This window comes from Fundulus heteroclitus, chromosome 11 (assembly GCF_011125445.2).
Source record: "Fundulus heteroclitus isolate FHET01 chromosome 11, MU-UCD_Fhet_4.1, whole genome shotgun sequence".
Classification (NCBI taxonomy): domain Eukaryota; kingdom Metazoa; phylum Chordata; class Actinopteri; order Cyprinodontiformes; family Fundulidae; genus Fundulus; species Fundulus heteroclitus.
In genome coordinates, this window is record NC_046371.1 from 31353040 (window position 1) to 31379124 (window position 26085).

At 40.4% G+C, this 26085-nt stretch overlaps 2 protein-coding genes and 1 long non-coding RNA gene across 3 annotated transcripts in view; 1 reads left to right on the plus strand and 2 right to left on the minus strand.

Annotated features, from left to right (window-relative positions):
* On the minus strand, nt 1-22973 carry rps6ka4 (ribosomal protein S6 kinase, polypeptide 4). Its single transcript, XM_036143387.1, is given in 19 exon segments — nt 1-2087; nt 2089-2115; nt 3500-3663; nt 3793-3952; nt 4035-4226; nt 4329-4499; nt 9067-9160; nt 10249-10382; nt 11540-11665; nt 11800-11961; nt 12393-12543; nt 12754-12857; nt 13331-13411; nt 13495-13602; nt 17387-17502; nt 17688-17838; nt 18760-18827; nt 20819-20890; nt 22001-22973. Coding segments are annotated over 19 exon segments (2352 nt in total). The 5' UTR covers nt 22089-22973; the 3' UTR covers nt 1-1904.
* The window catches only part of LOC118564593, a 20005-nt gene continuing 12884 nt past the window's right edge, over nt 18965-26085 (plus strand). Inside the window, exon 1 of the long non-coding RNA XR_004931960.1 lies at nt 18965-18984. This is a non-coding gene — a long non-coding RNA (uncharacterized LOC118564593). The remainder of the gene's footprint in view (nt 18985-26085) is intronic.
* The window catches only part of stip1 (stress-induced phosphoprotein 1), a 14535-nt gene continuing 12134 nt past the window's right edge, over nt 23685-26085 (minus strand). Inside the window, exons 13-14 of the mRNA XM_012871236.3 lie at nt 25567-25739; nt 23685-25459 (exon numbers count right to left, since the gene is read on the minus strand). Coding sequence (XP_012726690.1) covers nt 25387-25459; nt 25567-25739 — 246 coding nt within the window. The 3' untranslated portion in view covers nt 23685-25386. The remainder of the gene's footprint in view (nt 25460-25566; nt 25740-26085) is intronic.

Sequence of the window (26085 nt, forward strand, 5' to 3'; positions counted from 1 at the left end):
GATATTTCAAAGTAATATTTATTTTTGCACCAACCAAAAGGACAAAAATACTAATCTTGGTGCAAAAGAAAAATTCCCAGTTAGGACATTGACAATGACAGTAAAATAGTAACGCTAAAACTTAATGAGAGGTAAAAGAAGAGAGAAAAGGAAAACAAAATCCCCAACAAGAGAAGAATCTCAACATCGATAAAAGCAATTCTTGAGTAAAAACATCAACAAACAACCAGATAAATTCAAAACGACATCAGTGGGAAACCACAACAGAAAAAGAATACAGCAAAGTTGCAATACCGCGTCATCTGGCACAGAAATATCAGCACAACTGATCTGCAAACATCCCTCAGTATATCAAACACACACACACACACACACACATACACACAGCTGGACCTCAACAAGAGCTAAATCATGACAAACCCATAACCACAGCATTAAAAATCAAAAACGTAATAAATATCAGCAAAAATCACCGTTAAAGCTGAAATGTGTTTAATTGCTCAACTGACTGTGCAACATTTAAGAAGTCCAATAAAAACAATAATATACCTTTCAGACAGCTGGTAAAACATAAGTCATTACATAATTTGTTTTGTTTTTCTAAAATCAAGAAGGGTATGTACATTACTTTCACCGAAAAGTCGTGATTAAGCGTCTCGTTCTTAAACAGGTTTTGAGTTTCAAAGCTGTACAGTGTTCTAAAACCACCTCAGGAAAAAAGACAGAAGTCAGGCGAGGTGAGGAGAGATTTAAAAAAGGAAAGGAAAAAAAAAAGCTGAGCTCAGTCATTAGACGACAGGCCTCTGTGTATCTGTGGGAGCCCACTATGGCACTGGTCTGAGGCTAGCTGGACACTGCAGAAGGAGCCTAGATGCAGAATCACATGCCCGTCATCAAACTGTTCGGCTCTCACCACTCAAGTGCTGAAGTGACGAATCTATCATCAGTCGGAGACGCCATAATATACACTAATATACAATATGCATGCTAGAAATTTGCAAACCGAAACCAAGATGAGACGTATCACAGCAAGCGTGCCTGTGTTTAGGCAGCTGCTACTCCTGAACATCTGAAGTGGAACTCCGCCGATCATAAACCTTTATTGGCCGAGCTCAATCCGGTAGTGTATTGGAAGTCCAGCACCTTTCCAATGAAATTATACCAAACTGATACAACTGCTTCCCAGTAAGCATTGCTCAACCCATACAATGCTAAATAACAAAGTGACACATAAACATCAAAAATATAAATCCCTCTGTGCTCAGTCCCTGCAGCCATTTCCTTTCTTTCTGATAAGTTGATCGTTTTACATTCTCTGCTGATAGTGCAAACGGCTCAAATTTAGCCTCAAACTTAAGCCATAAAGTCGAAACTTTATTCCATTTGTTTTGAGCAGAGCGCCATCATGTGGAGGAGTACTTGAAGGGTAGGGATTGATACTTTGACCTAACTCTCTCCATCTCTGACTGCTTTAAATTATTACATATTACAGTTCAATTATGAATTTAAAAAAAAAGGCCTGTTTGCTTGCAGTGTGCCTTCGCATTCAGAGGTTTGCTGTTTTTGCTGGATTTATGGCTTCTGCTCATTAATGGCTCGTTTTTCCCTTTCCTCCATTTCTCCAACCAGGCGCCGTTCTCTAGCCACAGTGACGATAAACCGATTGTGCCGAGAAAAAAATACTGAACAGGAATTCCAATCTTTGTGGGCACACCTTCTCTTTTCAAGAAAATACACGTTTGGTTTGAGTAGAGTGCGGCAGAAGGAATGAAGATATTTTGCGTTAAAAACTTTCGTTGTGCCCGCATAGGTGTTTCAGTCCGTTTCAGAGCTGACCCACCGGAGGACAAGGTGTCCTCCATATCAGGACACACCTTTGATTCTTCAGGGCTGCTCTCGCCGTCTCATTTTGGCTTGCTGTGCTTCGGGGTCACAGTCTGCTTGTGCTGTTCTTTGGATGCCGAGGAGGAGGTGGAAGAAGAGGAGGAGGAGGAGGAGGAACTCCAGCGGGTCTCCACGCCTGTGCTCGTCATCTTGAGCTTGCGCCGTTTTGCGAGGGGCGCGTTGTCGACGCTTTTCAGGAAAAAAGCCCTCTCTCTTGCAGCGGTTGAACGCCTGGTGGAGTAAGTTGATATCAGAAGAAGAAAAAAAAACAAATTATGAATTATGAATAATATTCATAATAAATGATGAATATTGTTTACAGTCAATTTTAAGTATCTCAAAGTGCTACATTGGAGTTGGAGGCAATAATGACAATTATTATTTAAAAACATGAATAACATTCATAATAAATAATGAATATTATTTACTGTCAATTTTAAGTATCTCAAAGTGCTACAATCTAGGACTGGATGACATAGGGAAAAAAAGCACATCAATAAAATAGAAATCATATTGATTGATATTGATAATTGTCAAAAAATTCAAAACATATATTTTAAGTGCAGCCTTGGCCATTTTATGGTCTTGCTTAATGACCCATTTTTAGATAAAGAACACTGAATTCAAACTTAACCTCTTGATGGGCTCTACTGAAACGAAATTTCCCCCACGGGCGACAAGAAATTCAATTCAATCAACTGTTTACCAAAACTGCAAGTTTTTAAATCTGTGCTCTCTGAACTCTTTGAAGGGGACGAAGCTTGGTGATGGAGCCTTCCTGTGTCTGCGTTTGTGATTGGTTGGGAGGATGTAGTGATTGTAGTATTAACCTACATGATAGGCTAGAATGTAAAAGGAAGGAAAACTGTTCTATTGACCTTTTTTTTCCACTATCGCACCACACATCTCTTGATCGATATATATATTGTTGGTGAATTATCATCTGTCCCTACTACAATCAAAAGTAAAAATATTATAAAGATAAAAAATAAAGGCTAAATTTAAAAGATTACATATCAATCATAAAACCTGGAAAAGCTCAGCTCCTCCCCGACTCCCCTCAGAAGAAGCCCTATTTATCTCCACCAACTCCTCAAAACAGCCACTTGATCCACAGTACTAATACTTTAATACAACATAACTGTGTATTATATAATATTTAAGTTCTGTCTTGGTGTTTTTCATTTTGGTTTAGGTGCACAAAGATTGTTTCCTGCTGCATTAATCTGTTATTGATATTTCTGAAAGTCTAAACATGTTCACGTGCACGCAGACTCTCTCCATTGTCTGACAGTGTATCAACGCCTCCTTCCTCTATCTTGCACATTTTAACTTAAATGTAATAGTTGAAATGAATTTGACGCAAAAGCTGTTCCTACAAAGTACGGACCGAGGAGAGATTAGTGCAAACGTACCCCTTGCTTTTCAGATTTTCATTTGTAAAAAAAAAAAAAAAAATGCAGTTTTAATGGTACTTTGTGGTACTCTATCCCATATATTATAAAAATGTATTTATTATGATGTGAGAGAAGAGGAATAGGTTATGGTAGTATAAATATTTTAAGGCACCACATTTGTTCCGTTCAAAGTGAAATCCGATGTACGAAGCCGTTACCTTGTACGTAGCGTTGACATAGGTGCGGACTGTTGGCCCACTGGACTCTAACACATCTGGAGTGCAGAGAGGAGTGGTGGACATGGAAGCTCCGCCTTGCAGCCAGCTGTTCTCCATCAGATCGGAGAGTTTCAGACGGCTCTCTGGATCCACGGTCAGAAGTCCTTCAGACCAACACATTAAAACAGAATCAAACATTTAACCAACATGTGAAACATACATGCAAACAGCATTTCTCTTGTACTTAAACAACCATCAACAGCATTAAAAAATATGCCACAAACTGCACAGACCTTTAACAAGCTCTTTAGCATCCTCTGAAACGCCCTTCCACGCCTCCCCCTCCAACGAGAAATCGCCCTCTTTTATTTTCTGCATGATGTCTGCAGCGTACGACGAGGTCATCCCACACTGCTCGCTCTGAAACGGCACCTGGCCTGACAGCATGGTGTACTGTAGGGCGCACACAGAGAGCCATTAGCACTGCTGGTAGCCAGACGTGTGTGACATACCCGGGGTACGCAGGTTCAATTACCAAGATGACCCCAAGACTCCAGAGGTCGCAGGACTTGTCGTATCCCGCGCTCTCAAAAAGCTCCGGGGCGGCGTACTGCAGCGTGAAGCAGGGCGTCTGCAGAGGAGCGCTGCCTGCAGGGCACAGGCGGGCGAACCCGAAGTCTATGACTTTCAGCACAGAGTCCTTGCCCTCGTCGGTAAACAGCACGTTCTGAAAGGTAAAGCACAAGGTCAACCGAGGCAACGTGCTGCTAGGTGGGCATGTTTACCATAATAGGACGATTTAAAAAAATAAAATAAAAATAAAGCACACCTCAGGTTTAAGGTCTCTGTGCACCACGCCAGCCTCGTGCATGAAGCCTACAGCTGACACCAGGCTCTGGAGCATCTGACTGGCTTCGGCCTCACCAAACAGCTTCTTCTTCTTGATCCGATCCAGTAACTCCCCACCTTTTAGAAGCTCCATTACCAAATACGTGTGATACTGACAGAGCGGGAGGTTCACCATGGAAAGAAAGAAAAAAAAGAAAGAAAAGTAAAACTATTATGTTGATGTCGCATAGAGCTGAATTACCACCCAGTATGCAGTTTGTGTTCTTCAGAGTCCAAACTGCACCAAAACTATTTAACTGAGGCTGGGGCTATTTTGTTTTGTTTTCCCAGATCTTTGGCCTAAATAAAACTAAAGCACAAGACAACAGTTCTGGGATGTCTAATCCTGCAGCTCCCTGCTGAAAAATACTAAACAATGGTACAATTCAGAATTCCTAGTTGGGATATAAAACATCAGAAAAAGTAGAAGAATACCGTTATTCAATTTAATTCAACTAAATTTTATTTATATAGCGGCAATTCATGAAACATGTCATCTCAAGGCACTTTACAAAGTCAAGTTCAATCATATGTTATCAAATGCGTTACATCTGACTAAGCCCTTCAGAAAGAACATCATGCCGACAGTCGAACACGGTGGTGGCGGTGATTGTGTGGCACTGCCTTGCTACGTCAAAGGCCTGTCATAGTTGAAGAAGCCATTAATTCTGCTCTCTCAAGCAGCAGCACAGCGATCAGAAGCACATCAGAAAATCCACTGCTGAATGGCTCAAATAAACAAAAGCTTTTGGGATGGGCTAGTCAAAGTCCGGTTTGAAAGCCAATTAAAATGTGGCGTCCATGGTCGACAAGGGTCCAAGGTGTCTCAATTAAAACAGAGTTTTTATGAAAGATGACCAAATTCCCCGCACACAGATGCAAAACAATCACTGCAATCTATAGCAAAGGCATTTCAGCCAAGATTGGAGCAACTTGTAAATTAGGTTTTGGAGGCAACTACATTTTTTATGTAGGACCAATTTGGTTTGGAAAGCTTTTTCCAATAATAAATTAAATCATCGTTTAAAACCGTATTCTCCATTTATTCACGTCATCTCAGTCGTATATTAAAATTAGTTTGATCATCTGACCGTTTTACGTGTGACAAGACAGCAAGAACAGAAGAACTCTGTAAGAGGCAAATACATTTTCATGGCACTGAGCATGATCTGATGTTGAGGGAAGGAAAAAGTAACGAGGTGTGTGATAAACCTTTATCCCACAAACTTTCAAAGATCCCAAACATTGTTCTTGACAAAAATCACACACTTTTCCATACTCTAACTTTAAAAGTCTTCAGCTGCTTTAATACCTTTTTTTTAAAGAACTCAAAATTTTACTGCTTCTATTTCTAGAGTTTGTAATGTTGAAAAATTAAGTCTGTGAAAACAGAAACACAAAGGAATAGGATGGGTGGGTGGATGGATTCATCGTTGCATCATTTCTTTCTCTCTAAAACCTTCACTCCCTCTTGTGGGAGAATGAAATGCTGCAGTCTCAAAGTGAGTGAACGCAATTTCAACTTCTGCATCGGTGTTTTCAAAAACAACACTCAATCTAAATAAACCGAAGTGTTTTGTTGGAATTTCAGTTCTCAAACATCTTGGCAGACAAAGCAGACTCAACACTGAATTTTGTTATGAATGAAGCTGCAATCTGCAAAATGTGACGGCATTCCAATTAATTATTTCGCTTGAAAATTAAGTAAGACGTTTATTTAACTCTGATAGCTTGGTCCTCTTGCTGGGGATGTTCATCCACTTCAACAAAGGAAGACAGAGTAACAAGTCTACAGTCCTATTCTTTTTTTTATTTATTTTTTTAAACTCTCCCAAGCAGTGACCAAAAGAAACATCACATTACTATAGAGCTGCAGGAGATGGTGTCACACAACCACCAGGCGCCATATTGGCAGGATAAGCTTGAACACAAACTAACTGACTAATCAACAGTTCTCGTGTTGTGCCCCTGGATGCACAAACTACTGAGGGACGTTAAAAGAGAGCATTTTATCGCATCCTTAAAGATCCTGTTAGGAGGGAATAATGGATTTCTGCCATTAAACGGGCTTAGAGCGTGATGAAGAAAACTGAGCCCTGGATCCCGTCACTCAATGGATTCCGCTTGTGCAGTGAACATTTCATATAAGGCAGCATGCACAGACACACTATAAATGGTCTGGTAACTCTTTTCATTTCTTTAAATCTTTTATATTTCACTGTACTGTGTTTCACTCTTACTTAGGGGGCTTGGCATGGGTTAGCTAATTGGGTGCACACACAGTTGATTCATTTTCTCATTTCTTGCTTGTTTGGTTTACTTTAAATTAATATACTTTTCATTTGAGTTGCCAGTTCCTGGGAGGCTGCCATGTGGGTGTGGCCAGTAAAGGAAAGGAGTCCCCAGCAGGATCTCCTCAATGGCACTGAGGCCTAGATGGACTCTTCTACTTGGTTTTAGAAGAGGTGTAGAAAGGGTTTAGGGTTTTCTATTTGTTTGTTTTTTGTTTTTGTAATTAAATTTGGAAAGTTTAATTATTTAAGTCCTTTTCTCCTCATATGTTAATGATTTGGTAATGTACTGATTAGTTTGGTCTTTTGCTGTTTTGTTTAGGTAGATGCAATTCATGTTCCTTCTTGTGTCAAAATGGCCTGATCAGCCAGTATATATGTTCCCTTTGTATGTCAGTTTGGAAGGTCAGTTCCTATGTTAAGTTTGGGTTTTGTTGGTAAATAAATTAGTTACTATTTTTTCCTCAAAGACTTCCCTGTGCTTCTCTGATTTTGCGACTCGGCCCCTCACAGTTATTTAATTTTATCTTTTGCAACAGTATTGCTAGCTATTGCATTACATTTTTGTGTCTACAGTTTTCATGGTAATGATTTGCCAACGCAGAAAAAAATCCACGGCAGTGCAACAGTACTGTAGCCAGAGCTATTTCCCAACGCTGGCAGGCAAATGTTTCCGTAGTAACAGAGAGGCCCGTATAGTAAACAACCAAAACTTTACTGATGACTTTTTCTGTACATAATATTGGCTATAATTTAAAATGAGCAGTCTGCATAGGCCTAATCCAACTTTTACAGTTCACCATGCTGTCTGATCCAGTACTGAATAGTCAATCCTACCGCTTCTCATTGTACAGTGTGCAGAAATATGAGTATATAGGTGATATACTCAATATAAGTATTTTGATCGTATCATTATTTTAAGGCATGTTAAGGGAGGGCTCATTTAATCTTTGTGAATGATTCACCTGTAACAAAAATCGCCATAAAACTCTATCACAGCCACTAGTTGCTGTCTAATGTCATCATAGCCTATGCTAGCATAACTGTAGCCTACTTACCCTCGTAGTAACAATGAAACAATCCCGTTGTGGTAAACTCCACAGCACAATTTCGGTCACAAATCCTGACTGAGTCCATTTATATCTCTCAAGACTTTTGTAGGCTTTCAGCGATTCCCCAGTGTAGTGGGAGGGAAAGTTGATTAGGTAGTTGTAAATGTCCGGGTATTTCAAATTCAGGTGTCCTGATCAATTGTTTTAAAAAGCACACTAACAGCTAAATGAGGGTACGTTCCTACCCTCATTTATGGTCACGAGCTTTGGGTCGTGACCGAAAGAACGAGATCCCGGATACAAGCGGCTGAAATGAGTTTTCTCCGTAGTGTGTCTGGGCTCTCCCTTAGAGATAGGGTGAGGAGCTCAGTCATCCGGGGAGGACTCAGAGTAGAGCCGCTGCTCCTCCACGTCGAGAGGAGCCAGTTGAGGTGGCTCGGGCATCTGGTCAGGATGCCTCCTGGACGCCTCCCTGGTGAGGTGTTCCGGGCACGTCCCACCGGGAGGAGACCCAGGGGAAGACCCAGGACACGCTGGAGGGACTATGTCTCCCGGCTGGCCTGGGAACGCCTTGGGATTCCTCCTGAGGAGCTGGCCCAAGTGGCCGGGGAGAGGGACATCTGGGCCTCCCTACTAAAGCTGCTACCCCCGCGACCCGACCCCGGATAAGCGGAAGACGACGGACGGACGGACTAGCAGCTAAATATGGATAATTAATTTTTAGTTTATTGAGTTTAGTTTTGTATCGATGTATATTGCTATGAGAAAGCTGACTGCTCCCATCCATTCCTCTCCTTAATTTCTATGCTTCCTGATCCCAGGAACATGGCGGTCTAAACCAAATTGGTCACGTTTACGTCCTAAACTCTATATACCTTCTCTACCGTGAAATTCAAGCCCCTTATACTAACAAAACACATTTGTTTCCTTTCTTTATATTTTCACTGCATCAAACACCAGAGTAGTTCTATTGACTTCTACTCAATTCATACTTTACCCCTTTTGGGGTACAGCGTGAATTTTTACGCAGCGCCCAAGTAACTTGGATGGACAGGCTTTACCTACTGAGATCAAGAACAGAGCTCTGGAAACAAATTTTTTCCACAGCCAAATGTCTTAAGATCCTTAAACTCTAGACTATGTAGGAACCCCAATTGAAATGGCTAACTGAGAGGAATGTTTTGAAACCAAGACGCTTCAAATTTCTGTTTTTTGAGTTGATAGTGGTTTTACACTCCATAATTACAGATAAAATATTTATTATGCATATCCTCTTTAATGTTTTGTCCGTTCATTTGTTGTCGACAAGGCAGTTCCTGTGCTTCTCCCGCTGTACCTGATCAGTGTAGACATCATACAGCTTGACGATGTTGGGATGAGCTTCGCACTGCCTCAGGGCAGCAATCTCCCTCTGAGTATTAACCTCCATTCTAACAAATAGAAAAACACACAGCAAGTATTAAAAAAGAAGTTTACATGTGAGTTATGCATTTTAAATGTTACAGACAGCAGTGAAGGACAGCTGGACGTGTCGTTCTGTTCTGAAATAGCCAGTGTGCGTATCCCAAAAATTAATTAGCATTCTATAAAAGCACGTTCTATGATGCAACACCTGGGCAGTAAACCTTCGGCACCAAGTTGTGCGTTTCTTATCAACTTGTGCTACAAAAGCACACAGAGGCTTATTTTGATTGGCCAGCATGGCAGCCAATCACACATGAGGATATAGGAGTATACCATTATGTGAAAGCAATAAGGGATGCAGATGCTCCGATGCGAGTCAAACAACAGAGCAGTGAGGAGAGGGTGCCGTGTTATCGTGTAGTAGAACTCTGAGTGAGACCCGAAAGAGAAGAAACACTTGGCTGCAGTTTAAAGATATGGGGGTCACTCCAAAATTAAAATAACCTTTAAGAGCAGGTTACACTACAAACCTGCAGAGACATTAAAACGATCCATCCTACACTGCAGTTAGAGGAGAGTTTGGTTCTGCTTCTGTTCTGTGGATTTATTTGCAGATTTTTTGTTATCTTGTGCAATAAAAAACAAGTTTAACTTGGTACTTAAGTACACTTCAAGAGTTCCATTTCCTATGGATAAAATTCTTTTTCTTGATGCTAGAAATCTCTTTAAAATCCCAGAATGCAATATGTAAATACGCTTGAAGCACTTTTTTTTTTGTCTGTCTGTGACATTTCTGGCTACAGAGGCAGCTAGCTCCACACTGATGTCAACCAGAAAGGGCTGAGCTTTTCACATGTGGATGTTAGCAGCAGATGCATCCTTTGCTACAAATGTTCCAATGTACACTAAAGGCATGAAATACTGTTGAATTTTAAGCAATAAAATGTTGATTTTCTTTTAAAAAAGGAAAGATAATCATTTCTTTACTTGCATTTTCTCTTTAGTTTATTACTTATAATATAAGCTAAAGCAGTTAAATCATCAGAATATTGGCTAGAATACTCGATCACTAAAATAATCATTAGCTGCAGCTCTAATCACAGGTCCCCCTCACCTGCGGCTGACGATCTTAACGGCGTACTCGTGGCCGTTCAGCTTGTGTCTGCATTTCCTGCACACAGAAAAACTCCCCTCACCGAGTGGAGGCCCATGAAGGTCCAACTCGTAGTGCTGAAAGAACTGGGATTCCTGAACAAACGGAGACATTAGTTAAAAGGGTACGCTTTTGGTATCCAGTGTTCAAGATCTGAGAAACTATGTTGACACAGTTAAGGCCACGGTTATTCATGCAACTGGCAGATTTAGGACTGGATTACAGGATAACAGGATTGTTATTCAACCAAGAAGTTGATTTCTGATTGGAAATGATAATAAAAAAGTATAAGCGCAGTACCTTAATGTTTACCATTATTTTATTATGGTCATTCTCTTTTTTAATGGCATGTTGAAAATGTTTAATGTCCTTATCAATAAACAATTGGTAAATCTTTATTGCATTACAGCACACATATTTGCTGGTGATCAGACAGGTCACTGTTGTTTTTTTAGAGTTTGAAATACTCCTCGCCCTCCCTCTAATCTTTAGTTTCCACAGTATCTCGGTTAGATTAACGTCAGGACTCTACTCCAAAACGTTAATATCAACTCCAGTCAGAAGGAACATGTAGGTCAAATTAAAGATTACTTAAATCTACAATTGGTTTAAATAATTTTGGGCCTAGTTGTCTGTATGAACTTAAATACTGCTTGTAAAATCTGACAGAGCAATATTTTAATGTCAGAACTCTATATTCTATATAATATGTACACAGCAAACAGGCAGAAGATATCTTTGAGCGCCATATTTATCAGATTACAGCTTTACATTTCAACTCAACTCAGTTACATGAAGTCAACTTTAAACATTCATACATAGGCTTGCTGTGAGATAACACTTTCTGGCTCTCTGATGCACCAAGCTTTTATTTTATTTATATACTCTATGCTTCTGGAACACGTTGCTGCATTTCCCTTTTTATACATGAAGGGTAGAAATCAAACAGCGAAACTGACTTGTGTTTTATTTTTATTTATTTTTTTGCCAAACAGATACCAGTGTGCCAAATAATAAAATTAGAATAAATGTATTTCAACGCAAATGATTTCCTGATCAAATAGCTCAGACCAGGCAATGGCATCTTTGGTTATTTAACTATATTTTCTTCTTGTGTTCTCCTTCTTCTGCCTTTAAAGAAACATTAACGAACTCCATCAAGGATTCTCTCCTTGAATGAAATCGACAACTACTTCTGCTTGAATTGTTTCCAAATGTCAACACAACTGTGTGTCTGAGCCTTCACCCATACCTTTAACATTGCACTTTGCTGAACAGAAGCAGAGGCCGGGCGCTCGGATCCAATCTGACTTTCCACAAAGTCTCCCATGACTGCGTTCTTATTGAACAAAATGGAAGGAGCGATAAATGAGTAGCCCTAAAACAGAGAAGAGCTGCATGTTAGAGACAATGAAAGCAACTGATAGAATATGATCGTTTTACATTACTTAGCCTGTGTCTAACTTTTCAGACTTAACGTTTTCAGGCAGCAGCTGCAGGTATGGGACTGACCTGGAACAGGCGGTCTGTGCTGGGAGGCGTACTCGCCGGGGAGTAGACGGGGTCCATTCCAGTGAACTCCTCAGCAAAGTTGCCCACATCGAGTTCATTTTTCAGCTCTGGTTTGAATGGACTCGACACCTTCTTCTGCGCTAGGTCAGACCAGTTCAGGCCCTTTGAGGAAGCAATGAGCAGAAAGTTATGCAGCTCTCCCACACTTTTGGGCCAAAAAATTCTCAAACCTGTCAGCACATTTCCTAAGTATAGCTGCAATGGTGCACAATGAACTCACAGCAGATAAATCGTAGTCAAGATTTGCATACAAGGGCTGCAAAAAGACTACAAAGAGGGAAGGAAGGACAAGAAGAACTGTAGGAAGGAAAAATAAAACACAAGAATAAACATAGGATAAATTATAGGAAAGGAAGGATGGTAGCCAGATGAAGGAAAAAGGGAGTAAGCCAAGAGAGGAAGAAAGGATTTTTTTGTTCTCTATTTTCCATATTTTTCCAAGCCTGCATACGAACTCTCTTTCATTTAAAAAAAGAAAGGTTCACAGGGGTAGGAGACAAATGTGTGTAACTGGCAGTTAAGCCGTTAAGGACCTTGAAGAAGGCATGAGCTTTGATGTCCTCGGCTCCTCGGGGTCCAGAGCCGAGTCTCTTGTGTGGATCTTTCACCAACAGCTTCCTCAGCAGGTCCTTAGCAACAGGTCCGATCATAGAGGGGAACGGTGGATCGCAGCGCAGGATACGTCTGAGAGAAAAAAGGTGAGGAGCTTTTAAAACAACACCTTCATGGACCCCGCTCTGTTGTCCTCTGAAACAGAGGAAATGGTTCCCCAGCATACAACCTGCTTTACACCAGTCTGTTTGCGACAGGAACCATTCAGACAACATCAGAATGAAACTAGGCGATTTCATCTGTGAAAGTCGGTATCACAGCAATGAAAGGAGCAGCACTCACTTTGACACCTCGCTCTGAGAGTTCCTTTCTCCCTCCAAGGTAAAAGGAGAAGCTCCTGTGAGCAGCTCGAACATCAGGATCCCCAGACTCCACCAATCTACTGACTGCAGGACAGCAGGGGGAGAAAACAAGCTTAAAGACAAACAGCAGCAGGTCCAGAGCTGAGTCAGTGCACACTCAGACGGTAAGCTGCTGGAGGTTCTTCTGCTTTAATAACACACCGGGAACATGTAAAATGTGCTCATATCATACAAATAATGATGCCAAAATATGCAATCTCCACTATTAGATTATGTTCAGTCAGATGCTTCCACTTAGAGCAAAAATAATAATATGATCCAAAACTATTTTCGTCACCAGTCCAACCTTGCTTTGTGAAACATAACAAAATAAATCATGTTGGATGGTTTGATGAGAGTTTGACAAATTGAGGTTTAATTTAATCAATTCTCAGATAATTCTTTACTTTTTAACAATAGTAGTTTAAAAGAATACTCCCCAAACCAACACCTATAGTCTGAAATGATCGTGTTTCAGACTGAACACCCTGGACACGGAAGGGCCTCCTTGAGTTTACCTTGCCATGGCCAGCCTTCCCCCTGATGATTTCTGGAGCCATGTATTCGATGGTGCCGCAGAAGGAGTAAGTTCTTCCTTTCTGCAACAAGACGAAGCCAAAGGCAGAATTACTACACATGAGCACAGCACACAGAGTTGGCTCTGTAGTATCACGCTACATACGTCTTCCTCCAGAAACTCTTTGCTGAGCCCGAAATCTGTCAACACCACGTGGCCTTCGCTGTCTAGAAGAATGTTTTCCAATTTGATGTCTCGGTACACGATCCCAAGCTGCACAAAGGCCCAGAGAAAAATGTCATGAAAATACATTTAAATTAAGTGAGCACAAACAACTTAAGAAAAATGATTTGATAAAAAGAGGTGAAAAAAAATCTAAAATCCATAGGAACTGTGTTGCATTGCCAGACCACAACCAGACAGGTTTTTATTCCAAACACAGTAGGAATCCGTTTTACCAACTTGTTTAGGGGTTTGTCTAAAATTAGCAGTAACAATAACATATTTGGTATTTCAACAAGCCTTTGCTCAGTGAATTTACTATAACATTGCCTGCAAGCTGATATTTTTTTTGCAATATTCGTTTGTTCACAAATGCCGCTTCAACCGTTTGGGTCCGAACCATAAACTGGTCAGGCCAATCAGGTTGCAGTAACATGGTTTATGGCGGGAAATACAGCTATAACAAAATGCAAGAGCTGCTGAGCCCACAGCCGAATCAAAACAAACATGGCAGCGCAGGAGGATGTACGCGTAGCTGCTGCTATCACATCTGTTATGGCAGAATCCATTTCTTCTTTGAAAGAAGAACAGCAAGAAGTGCCTTGACCAGCATTACTTGTGGTTACTCATGGTGCCTTCTGCTTACATTTTCATTTGACACCATAATTAGCTAAAACCAACCTAGAGTAGGCAGGCACTAGGTGTTGCTTCACCCAACCAGCTCGGAAAGTTCTGCTAAAATTCCCTCCTTTCCCTGAATGGATTTGATGATACCGGGACCAGATTAAAAGGTTTTATGAAGTCTTTTTTTTTTTTTAAAAACGCTAATATATTCCATTAGATAATTTCATTAAAGTCAACGAGATGCCAGAGAAATTACAGCAGTGACCAGGGCTTTCTTTAGCAAGAGAGACTTCCAGTGCTGTAGGGATGGACGATATGGACTTTAAATTCTAACACGATTTTTGTGCTGTTCATGGTGCTAATCACTAAAGTTATGATGACTATGTTTTTACAACTTCTTTGTAGTCTTTTTTTTTTAGGCAAATGTATGTCTGTGACTGCATTTCACTGCAGTTAGAGCCCCACAAACACAGATACGGCTCCTTTCAGATACCAATTCTTTCCAAAAGCTGTGAGGGCTATCGCCCCCTGCTGAGACTCGGTAAACCAGCAGCCCAGTTTGAGGCAAGGCAAGTTTATTTATAAAGCACTTTTCAGTGGTGGCCTGTCACATGCTACAAACACACTACTGGTAATGCCTATTTGCTCACTTTAGTTTCTCTGGGAATGTCTGGTTGGACCTCCATCCATGCAGACGGCACAGTTCTATAACTTAAAGATTTAAAATCATTGCACAGTATTTACTGCAGACATGAGTGTATCAACATGGTAACTAAACCATGCAACAGCACCATAATCTATATCGTTTGTAAAAGGGAATGCTGACTGACTTTCTGACTCGGATATGAGTCTTAATAGATCCTAAGACCTATTTGCACGCTTTAAACTTCTCAGGAAGTGTTGTTGGGCAGTGCGATCAACTAATTTCATAAAAATAAAAAAAAGGAAACATTATGTCTCATTATTTGTTCTATGTAATCTGTGTGCAACCTGAGCCGGTGTCTGTCTCATCATCAAAAATATGATTATGGTAACACATATTAATCATAAAGAGTCTTGATTCTGATTGTTGATAAATAACACAGCTAGTTAGGAATGGGCTTTTTCAGGACCCAACTAGAACAAGTAGGGTGACTTTTATCACAAAGGTGTACATAGTGACTGTTTTTCAACATATTTTCAAATGTCATATTTATTGATGGATAAAATAGAAAAAGCAACCATGACAACACTGTCCGTTTTGATGGTTTTAAGATATCAGACTTTATCGTTATCATGATAGGTCTAAATTCTTATCAATATAACTAATTTTTCATGATACAAGAAATTATACCCAGTCCAATGCTCCTCTCCCCTCCTGTTGCTCCCAAGCTGCATAAAGAATAGCTATTACAAGTGTTTTCACAATTACAATATTTCCCCTCGAGTTGCCTACTAGTCTGTGTAAATGAATGGGTGCGTGTTAGCAGGCATGATTAGAAGAATGTGGTTCTAGTGTAAAATGCTCTGAGTGGTCAGTAGGACTAGAAACGCACTTACGGTATGTAACTTTGGTCCTTTCACTGATGCATGCTAATGTAAACAAAGTTCATGAGGTCTCCCAGAGGAGCAGTCAAAGTTGTGGCATTTACAGCGTGCTCCTTAACTCTGTTCTATAGGACTACAAATCCAGTAGTAGCGAAGTGAGAATGATTATTCTCCTTCGTCGTTTATCAGACGAATAATATGACTAAATGAAGTGGATGTAAACACTCTGCAGCTGCACTGAGAGCAGAGAGGTGCTTCGGCGTCAGAAGATGCAGCAAATACTGCTTGGTTTAGGTATGTTCCCACTGTTCTTTAATACAAGGCACAATGCTTAGACATTTTATAATGAGAAAGGTAAAAACAAGCACACTAATAAGAAAAAAACGGGGGGAAAAAAACTCACCCCATTTTATCCTTGTAAGGTAAGTTTTTCATCTTGCAGTGTCAATTTCCACCTATTGATGAGTTTTACCATCCTGTTCTGAATGTGATTTTTTTTTTAAGTTATTTTTAATATGCATAGCTTCATCTAAGCTCATCAAAGTGTAAAATAGATGGTGCCGTTGTTAGTGTTGTTGCCTGGCTTTTTTTTTGGACTTGCCATGACAACATTGCCTCTGCACCTTCTGATTACCAAAGCACTAGGACTTCCCTCTTATGCTGTACCGAATCGCCACTTTGGATGGATTTGCAAACACTGGCTTTCCTCCATGTAGTCGGGAGACTAATGAGAAAATAGGTCTAATTTGTATATTTAGCAGCACTGAAAAGTTAAACGGTTTCACTAAAACCTAAAGATGGGAGTTTAGCTGCTAGAAGATTGTACTTAAAAATATCAGTCACTGAAACCTTAACACTGCTACTAAAACCAGCAGACTAGGCAGTATTACTGAGTCGAGGAATGAATCTAAAAGGAAATCAGACAACAATCTGACTACCGGCGTTCAGCAAACAGTTAACAATCAAAGCCAACACAGCAACATGCCAGATAATGACTGAATTCAACACTGCAACTACAGTAGTTGCGTAACATTATTAGGTAACCACTTCCTCGAGACAGAGAGGATTTCACATAACGAACACCAAAGGAGACTTCTCTCCTTTGAGGGGAAAAAAATATGTAGAATAAAACCAACAGCTGTATTTGTACAAACAGGAAAACGCTGGAAGTGATTTAAATAACAGCACAAAAAAAAAAAAAAAAAAAAAACAGAATAGGAGAATAAAAGTGAACAAATAACCGTTACACTGCAAAAATGGATCTAAAAATAAGTAAAATGTTCTTAAAGTTAGTGTATTTATCCTTGATTTGAGCAGGTAAATAATATTATCTGCCAATGGAATGAGTATTTTGACCCCTAAAATAAGATATTTAGACATCCTGCACTTGAAATAAGGTGATGAAGATGAATTGTTCCTATTTTAAGTGCAAACATCTTATTCCATTGGCAAATCATCTTATTTACCTGCTCAAATCAAGGACAAATACATTGATTTTAAAGAATATTTTACTTATTTCTAGGTCCGTTTTTGCAGTGTAGACTGTGTGTGTGTGTGTGTGTGGGGGGTGGGGGGGGGGGACTAGTATTACCAAGAATAGCGCCATTCAGGGCCTAAAGGATGAAATATTGATAAAAAAAAAAGAACATACACAATTCAAAGACATGTATAGCCAAACTCTCACCTTGTGCAGGTGCTCCAGAGCAAGAATTATTTCTCCGATATAAATCCGCACTGCTTCCTCGGAGAAGTGATCTCGCTGGTAAAGATGAGTAAACATTTCTCCGCCGCTCACATAGTCTGTACTCACACACAAGAACAAATACAGAGAGGGGCTTGAAAAGGCATGACAGCAAAAAAAAAAAAAAAAAAAAAAAAGGTCCAAGAAAAGAACCAGACAGATAGATGAAGCAGAAATCTATTCAATGTTTCATGGCTGACAAGACGGGAGCTCTTTGTGATTCTTTGGCTGTCTCGGGACTCACCTAGGATGAGGTGCAGCTTGCTCTGAGTTTGAAAGGCATAGTGAAGCGTGACCAGGAAGGGAGACTGGCGAATGTGCTCCAGCACCTGCCTCTCAGTGCGAGTGTGTTCTGTCGTCTTCGCTTTCTGAACGATCGCGGCTTTCTTTAAAACCTGTCAGACGAGAAATAAAAGCACACCACCGTTAGATATACTGAGCTGAACACAGCTTGGTCAAACTTTCTTTAGAAGGAATAATTTAAGTACATTTCTGCTTAAGAAAAAAAAAAAAAAAAACTGTACAGCGGGATAATTTTTTGTCACATTACAATCAAACTGTTTTGTACTTTATTGGGATGTGATGAGATACACGACTGCAGCAAAGTAGCTGAAATTCTGAGTTGAAAGCATCTGTGAAAATCCAGTTTTCAGGTCTTGCCACAGGCTCGAGGTCTGGGCTTTGACTAGGCCATTCTAACACTTTGTTCTAAACCGTTCCACTGTAGCTCTTGCTGCATGATTAAGGCTGTTGTTCTGCTGCGAGGTAAACCTCTGCTTCAGTCTCAGGTCTTCTGCAACCTCTAACAAGGTTTCTGTCATGGTGCATCTGACCATCTTTCCTGTTCCTGCTGAAGAAAAGCTTCCTCACAGCATGACGCAGCCAACATGTTTCAAAATGCGCATGACGTGTTCAGGCCAGGGATATTGTGAAGTGTTCAACACCCACACAGGTTTTGCTTGGAGGCCAAAAGTTATTTTTTTTCTCCCAGTTTTAGTCTCTTCTAACCAGAGCGCCGTCTTCCACATGTTACTGTGTGACTTACACAGCTTATGCAGAACTGAAAACAAGACTTCTTACTTCACCAAACTTTGTTTTGTTAATATGCAAAAATAACTGATCTTCTACTTAACTTTTAAGCACTAATTCTTGCTGGTTTATCACAGACAACCCAATAAAATAGGCTGAGGCTTGTGATTGTAACGTGACAAAATGTGGGAAAGTTCAAGAGAGATTCACTTAAAGCAAGATCAACATGTTATAAACGTTTATAAAATGCTGGACTTCATGCAAAATTGCCATGTGTTCAATTTTACCTTCATAGCATACAGCTGGCCCTCATCGTGGCCGGTGTTCTTCCTCACCAGAAACACTTTTCCGTAAGCTAGAATCACACATAATTCATAGTTGTTTAAATTACAGCTTGCAAAAAACAACAAAATGGTGAATATGAAATGGTTGCTCTAACAGTTTTCTACCAAGCAGGGTCTAACAAAGAGTTTCACAACACATTTCCTATTCTCTACAACACACACACACACGTGGAGAAAAAGCATTCTTGAAGGATCCCCGTTTCTCCTTGTGTGTTTTGACCAGGGATACTGTTGTTGAGAAGCTAGGGGTGAAAGTGGCGCTTTGCCGTTCTCGTCTCTCCCTGTAAACAAATGACTGCATCTCAGCAGACCCATCAGTGAAACTCCTGAGGTTTACAGGCGATACGACTGTCATTGGTCTGATGCACGACGGCGAAGGGCCGGTCCACTGGTGCGGCCAGAACCATCTGGAGCTTAACCCGCTCAAGACAGAGGAGAACTCCCGCCACACTGCCCCCATCACCATCCTCAACAACACTGTGTCTGCTTCCAGTTCCTGAGAACCACCCTTTCCCAGGTCCTAACACCACTGTTTGGATCAAGGCCCAGAGGAGACTGTACTTCCTGTGGCAACTCCAGAAGTACAGCCTTCCACAGAAGCTGCCGGTCATCTGCCACACAGCCAATTACTCCGTCTGTCCCGTGTTCACCCATCACTGTGTGGTTCTGCTCATCCACAAATCAGGACAGCTGCAACAAACAATTAGGTCAGAAGAAAGGACCTGACCGTCCATTCAACCAGGACCCGTACAGGTCTACGGTCAGAAAAAACTAACATCTCTGCAGACCACACATTCCTGGACACTAACCAGTTACCTTCAAGTAACGCTACAGAGACCGTTTCTTTCCCCCAGCTGCAGAGTATCCAAATCGACACCAAGCTTATTTGTACCACGTCTTCCTCTTTTGTTGAAACTGTCTAGCCTCATATTTTGAAGAAAAATATTTTATGAACCTTTTTTGTCTATTTTACTTGAAATGTCTTTATTAAAAGCAAAGTATAAGTGACGTAAGATTCCATGTTGAATGAAGAAACTTTGGAGATTAAATCTGATCTGCTTCACATTAAGGGAGCAAACTGGCTGCGTTCAAACCATACACCTCCAGGTCAGTTCGCCTCTTTGCTAAGTCGTACCAACCACTTCGTCCCCATAAACAAAGCATTCTCAACCCATGTACGTGCAATGTTTGCATATCAGATTCTCATTCTTAAAATGTTTATAGATATCAGTAATGTAGGAGCGCTAACCTGCAGAATCTGGTCTGACAACCTAATATTAGGATATTTTTACTGCCTTCTAGAGAAGTGCTCCTGCCATTTAGAAAATTAGACATTTTAGCTCTCCATCTTCCAGATAAATTTCTATTACTTTTAACGGTATAACATTCTTGCTGAGATCTAAAAAACATTCTTCCTATACGGCTTCCGCTGCAATCACACTGTGATTGCTTTGAATAAGCAGTCGCATCTTTCTACAACTTTGTGTTTCATGTATAGTCAAAGCAAAAAGTGTGTTTGACGCATGGTTGAAAACACATATTAGAAAAAGATATTTAATTCAAAAAGGTATGTTAAAATGCATCAGCGGTGTCTGAAAAATGAGGAATATCTTCAGTGCGTCCACAGGAGTTAAGAGTTTCTCTGCAGCATTGCTTCAGGTCACCATTCACGTCTCTCTGAAGATCCCACCACATTTAACCAAATTACAGCCGGGACTTTGACCGACACCTTGATATCTGATTATTTTCTGTCCTTTTGCCTCCATGTTGTGTTATTCTGTTGTGTGACCCAGTTTGAGCCAAGCTGTAGCTGTTGGACAGATGCACTTCCAACGGATTCTGTGAAAAAGTCTGTATCGACTAAAGTGCCCTGCGTCTGCAAAACAACCCTTAGCTTGCATCAGTGTCCTTGACTAATGATATGAGGTGTTTACGCTGTATATCTTATCTGGTGGTTAACAAACATCACCATTTAGGTCTCATTTGTGCATCAGAAGCTTACCTCCAGTGCCCAAAACCTTGAGCAGCTCAAAGTTCTCCATGCCAACCCTTTCAGTGTGACCTGTAAGGTTGGCTAGAGGGGATGGAAGAAAACATAAACACTTTAAAATGTATACAAAAAAGGGCTTGGATTTAAACATTAATATAACAATTCATTATTTGAGATAGCTGAGAAAATCATGTATACCTATAACTTTTATGACCAGATCAGCAACGAACCAGAAGTACTAATTAATGCCTACTATCTTGCACATATTTGGATTTTTTTTGTCTTATTTATACAAAACTTTCCTCTGTGATACTGTGATATGGCATATCTTTGGAAAACACAAGAAGAGTTTACTCCTCAAAGAGCAAAATTGCATTACAAAAAAAAAAAAAAAATCATAACATAAGAGAGTAACTTGGTTCAGAAACGGATAAAAAAAAAATGGATCTGAAAACTTTGGAAGGCATTTAGCGGTACTGTATAGTACTACATAAGGGCCAGCACAGCTAATTGCTTCCCCTAATTGGTATATAAATTTAGATCAGAGCACAAGTTTTAATGGACCATTCAAAGCCCTGACCTAGATTCAACTGAAAACATGTGACAACGTTTAAAAAATGTCAATTCTTTAAACACGAAGGGACAACAACGTTAATCTAGGTGTGCAAAGTCAGTAGAGACAAATACCAAAAGACTTGCAGCTGTAACTACACCAGATGGTAATTGTGCAAAGTATTCATTTGAAGGGGGGGGGGGGGTCCTGAATTTAAATGCAAATGGCACCTCTCTGATTATTTGCAATAACTTTTAGCAAGCAATTCATAATTCTGATTCCAGATCACAATTATACAATTATCACTTTTAAATTCACTGAAATTGTGTAGGGGGTGAATACCTCTGCTGCAATTAACTGCTGTATTGTTGGAACTAATGCAACCCACTCTGTATGTTAAAAGTGTTTTTAAATACACCGTGTTGTTGGTGAATCAAAATAGAAAAGCTTACTACGTTTTGGTGCCGACAGCTGATAATTTAAGGGAAACAATATTTTATGCGTGTTTTTTTTTTTTTTTTTTGTTTGTTATATCTGATGTTAGTTCATAATTGTCTTATTACTGTGGTTCTAGCTGTGCAGAGTTAAATCTGGGCTAAACGCTGCACATTTCACAAACAATATACTTTAATTTGACTTACCATTGGTGATCTGGTGCTCGACAGTGCATGCCTTCTCGTTAGATTTCCCATCGGAGTCATCACTGCTGTCAGATGTGTCTCCAGACATTATTTTAAAGGAGGGGGGGGGAAGCCTGTGTGGACTGATTTGATGGACTACGATGCTTACAGTCGGACTGCGCTACAGGCTCAGCAAGTAAAGAGGTCTATTGTGGCTGCATTGCGAGGAACGCAGGGATTAGCGAAATGACAGGACAGCTGTGTTTTCGAGGCACTGCTGCTGCGTTAACGTTAATCCCCACGCATCTGACATCCTGGTGTTTCGCATTGTTTTCTACTCATGTGATTGGCCGAAATCAATCAAAAAAACAAAAACAAAAAACAAGGACGTGTTGCTTCTGCGGTTCGTAGTGCTGTAACGGCCGCCTAATCCCCGCCAACATTTAGAGGAAACAACAGTGCCGCTTTCAATTTCTGTCATTGGATGTGTCAGTTTAACAATTTAACGCGCTGGTGTTAGCATTAGCCGTCATTATTCGGGGAGGCAGCTAATAGTTACTTTGCAACGACGCCGACCTTACTTTTAAATTGACGGCCCGCTTAGAGTGGTGCCGTCTCCGGCTATTTTACTCGGCATGACAGCCACGACAACAAGAACCGTCTCCTACCCAGATGCTGTGGCGGCTGCACAGACGTAAACCAGCTTTAGCAGCTAGCCGTCCGTCAAAGTTTGAACGACTAGCTAAGCGCTAAGTGTTTGCTAGCCCCTTTCAGCTGGCCTCTTCGGGTACGAGCAGTCAGCCAGTGTCGGAAAACACCGCAACAGTAGCTCCCTGTCCTCTCCTCCTAGTTATTAGCTACATAATTCATCCATTGCGAGGGGAAAGTACGCCTTACTTGATTTTGTTCCGTCCACAGGTAGTAAACTGCTAACACCAGGATGCTTTCCAGACAACCTGGGCGACGGCCAGTCACGTGACCGATAATGGTGGGCGGAGCCGTTTTTACTAGAGCCGAGCCCGTTAAAGGGTCAGCGCGTGCTGGCGGGAGTCCGTGGCGTCGTGGCCACGTCTGTAGGGGGTTACTTTAAAGAAAAGAGCCAATGTTTGCATTTCTTTTGTCCAAAATTGGACACTGACAGCCCACTGTTGGTTAATGAAGTACAGATTTCCTGGGCAGGGTTTGGCCAAACCCTATTATTGTGCGTACTTTCAGGTTTGTCGTCCTTCAACAGCCGATAATTTACATGTGATTTTCTATTTCGACATTTCCTGCTTTAGAAATGCGTTTGCGCAACAGAATCTTGTTATATTCCTGGTTGAATTTTGAGTTCAAAGGACCTGTGATCAGTGAGAGATAAGCATGGAAACCTAGTTTTGGGACAATAAGTTTGACAAAACAATTTATACTGCAGATATGATATAGCTTTTCATATGTAGAACATGTAGGTGGTAAGCTATATCTAAAATTATTGATTTTAAAGAAAATGCGGGGCTATTATATTACCATAAAACTGTCCTCTTTGTCCACCAATGATCACATATTCATAATTTTGACAACACAGACCCTAAGCTTCCCACTGACAAAATTATTTGTCACCTTGACACTAAAAAGTACATAAAAGTTAGATAGAAATCTAGCCATTCTGAAATTTTATAAAGGCAAACTGAACCTTTTTCATTCAAGACAAAAGACCCACAACTGCTTGTTGGTATACATTCAGATAATCTGTATTTTAGTTTACAGCTAATTTCCAAGAGTACATGACTTGCCTGGGACATTTTCCTTTACAACATGAAGGATTAATACAATAGCTGTATGTGGTTTATTACAAAATTAGGACCAGACTGGGGGGAGAAAAATAACCATACCCTGATATCTGCAGTCTATGAGAATAGGAAAAAAAAAAAACTGCAGAGAAATGCCTCTAATGCAAAAAAACACTTAAAATTCCCTCTCTGAAACAGTAGCACAAATACACCATGACATTTCAGATGCTGAGGTATCCAAAGCCACATGTGGCCGACTGTTCAGCTGTAACAAACATGTATGTATTCTTCAGAGACGAACGTCAAGCCAACTGAACCATTGAGAAAACGGACACAGACATCTGCAAACATTAAGTGTAGAGAAGCTTCGAGATCTACTTTGCTTGGTGAAAGTCGCTCAAACTATCGGACCGGTTGTGCCGAAACTCTAAACGTCGAACATTTACTATGCACTAGAGTGAAATACAGAATCTACCTATATGGGTTAATAGGTGAACCTTTGTAATGCACCAATCAATCAGCCAAGTGGACAAAATCTGACAGTTTTTTATTAGTCTGCAGGTCAAATTGGGGAAAATATCTCAAAGTTCCTTAAAAACAGAAAATCCCCATTTGAGTCTGTAATAACGCGCTCTGTGAAGCCCTTTAAGTATAAATCTGAAAACGGTTAGGTACAGACCTTTTTATGAGGAATTGGGGATGACTTGGATAATTTAGTAATTCCTTTATTTCCTGTTGATTTGGAACCATTACCTCCAAAATGTTACTTTAAGGCCATTTGTCACATTTAAGTGTTCAAATAACAAAATAAAGGTTAAATAATCAGTTTGTGTTATGGTCCTCAAAAGAGAAATTGGAACCTTAATAAAAGTCTCTTCAAATGTCCCAATATTCTGCAATATTAGAGTCGGCTCTACAGGCGGCAGGCACGTACAGCTAAAAATGTGAAGCTACCCAAAATGTATTTACTATTACAAACAGTCAATTATTTTCCCAGATCAATTGCCCACATGGCAGTAGCTGATACTTAGATGCATTTTTAACCGTGTTATTAAGATTTGACCCTATGGATGAGGAACAGAGCAGATTCAGAGTTTCATATCTGTAAGCGCGACAAAAGAGGAAACCCAAAGAAAATGAATCTATTATACCAGATCGAAACACACCGTTTTCAGGATGTTTCTGTATCAAAAAAATCGATGAAAGTGTCAAACTCAGATTTCAAGCATGAACCAGCATGAACACAGTAAGAACAGCTTCGGGGCAGATTTCCCCTTTAAACACTGAGCATAACGTTGTACTGCATTGGGATGTTTATTGATGTTTTACAGCACCGTTACAAGTGAACTTGTTTTTTTTTTTTTTCCCCCCTTTCCTTTTTTCTAGTTGGTGTTGCCTGGAGTGCTGAAGTTTTCCAGAGGACATACAAGAAGCTTTTCCCCCCTTCCCAACACAATGTCAAAGTTGTGAACAAGAATAAAAAACAAAACAAAAATACACACAAAAGTCCCAGTCAGGCCCAGGACAATATAATCTTGATTTTAAAGGCAAGAAAGATCAGATGTATCGTTTTAGAGGAATCTGTGTGGTTCCACTTGTTTCCCGGAACTTCTTTACATACATGGATCTCGTTTCACATCAGCGGATGGCTATCAGTCCAACATCGATGAGTTTCTGTATCTTCTGAGCGATAACTGGATTCTTTAAGTGGCTGTGAAGAAAACAGGAAATAATCAAATCAAGCATTTCTGAGCCATACTGATCGTGTATCATGACTGAATTGGGGTGTGTGTGTGTGAATGTGTGGGGTCAACTTACTCGCTAAGGGCCTGCGGATCCTTCTGCATCTGTTCAAGGATCATGCGCATGGCTGGGTCGGACATAATCTGCTGGACCTCAGGGTCAGACATGGCTCTTTTCTTCACCTCCTCTGGGCTGTCGTTCCTCGTGGTCTGGCTGATCATGCAACGCTGCAGACCTTCTGTTGCTTCCTAAAGGTCAACACAGCAGGGGACCGTCACACTGATTTATTATGAACAGGCATTACTATACAGCCATTTTCACTCTGAAAATACAATAACGTGTTGTGAACATTTTCATTTCTATGTACATCTAATCACTGCTGGGTTTTTGTTCGTCACTGCTCTGGTGATTCTCCCATGTGTATACTAAAACTTGACCAGACTGAACATTAACATTTATGGATGACTAGCAGAGGTAGGTTAGTCTGGCTTTTGTTCGGAAAAACCAAGCAGTAAAAGTGTCCACAATTATCTGATGGAAACTTGGGTTGTGTTTCCTCCACTATGAGATTTCAATAAAGCACTCACTAAGCCA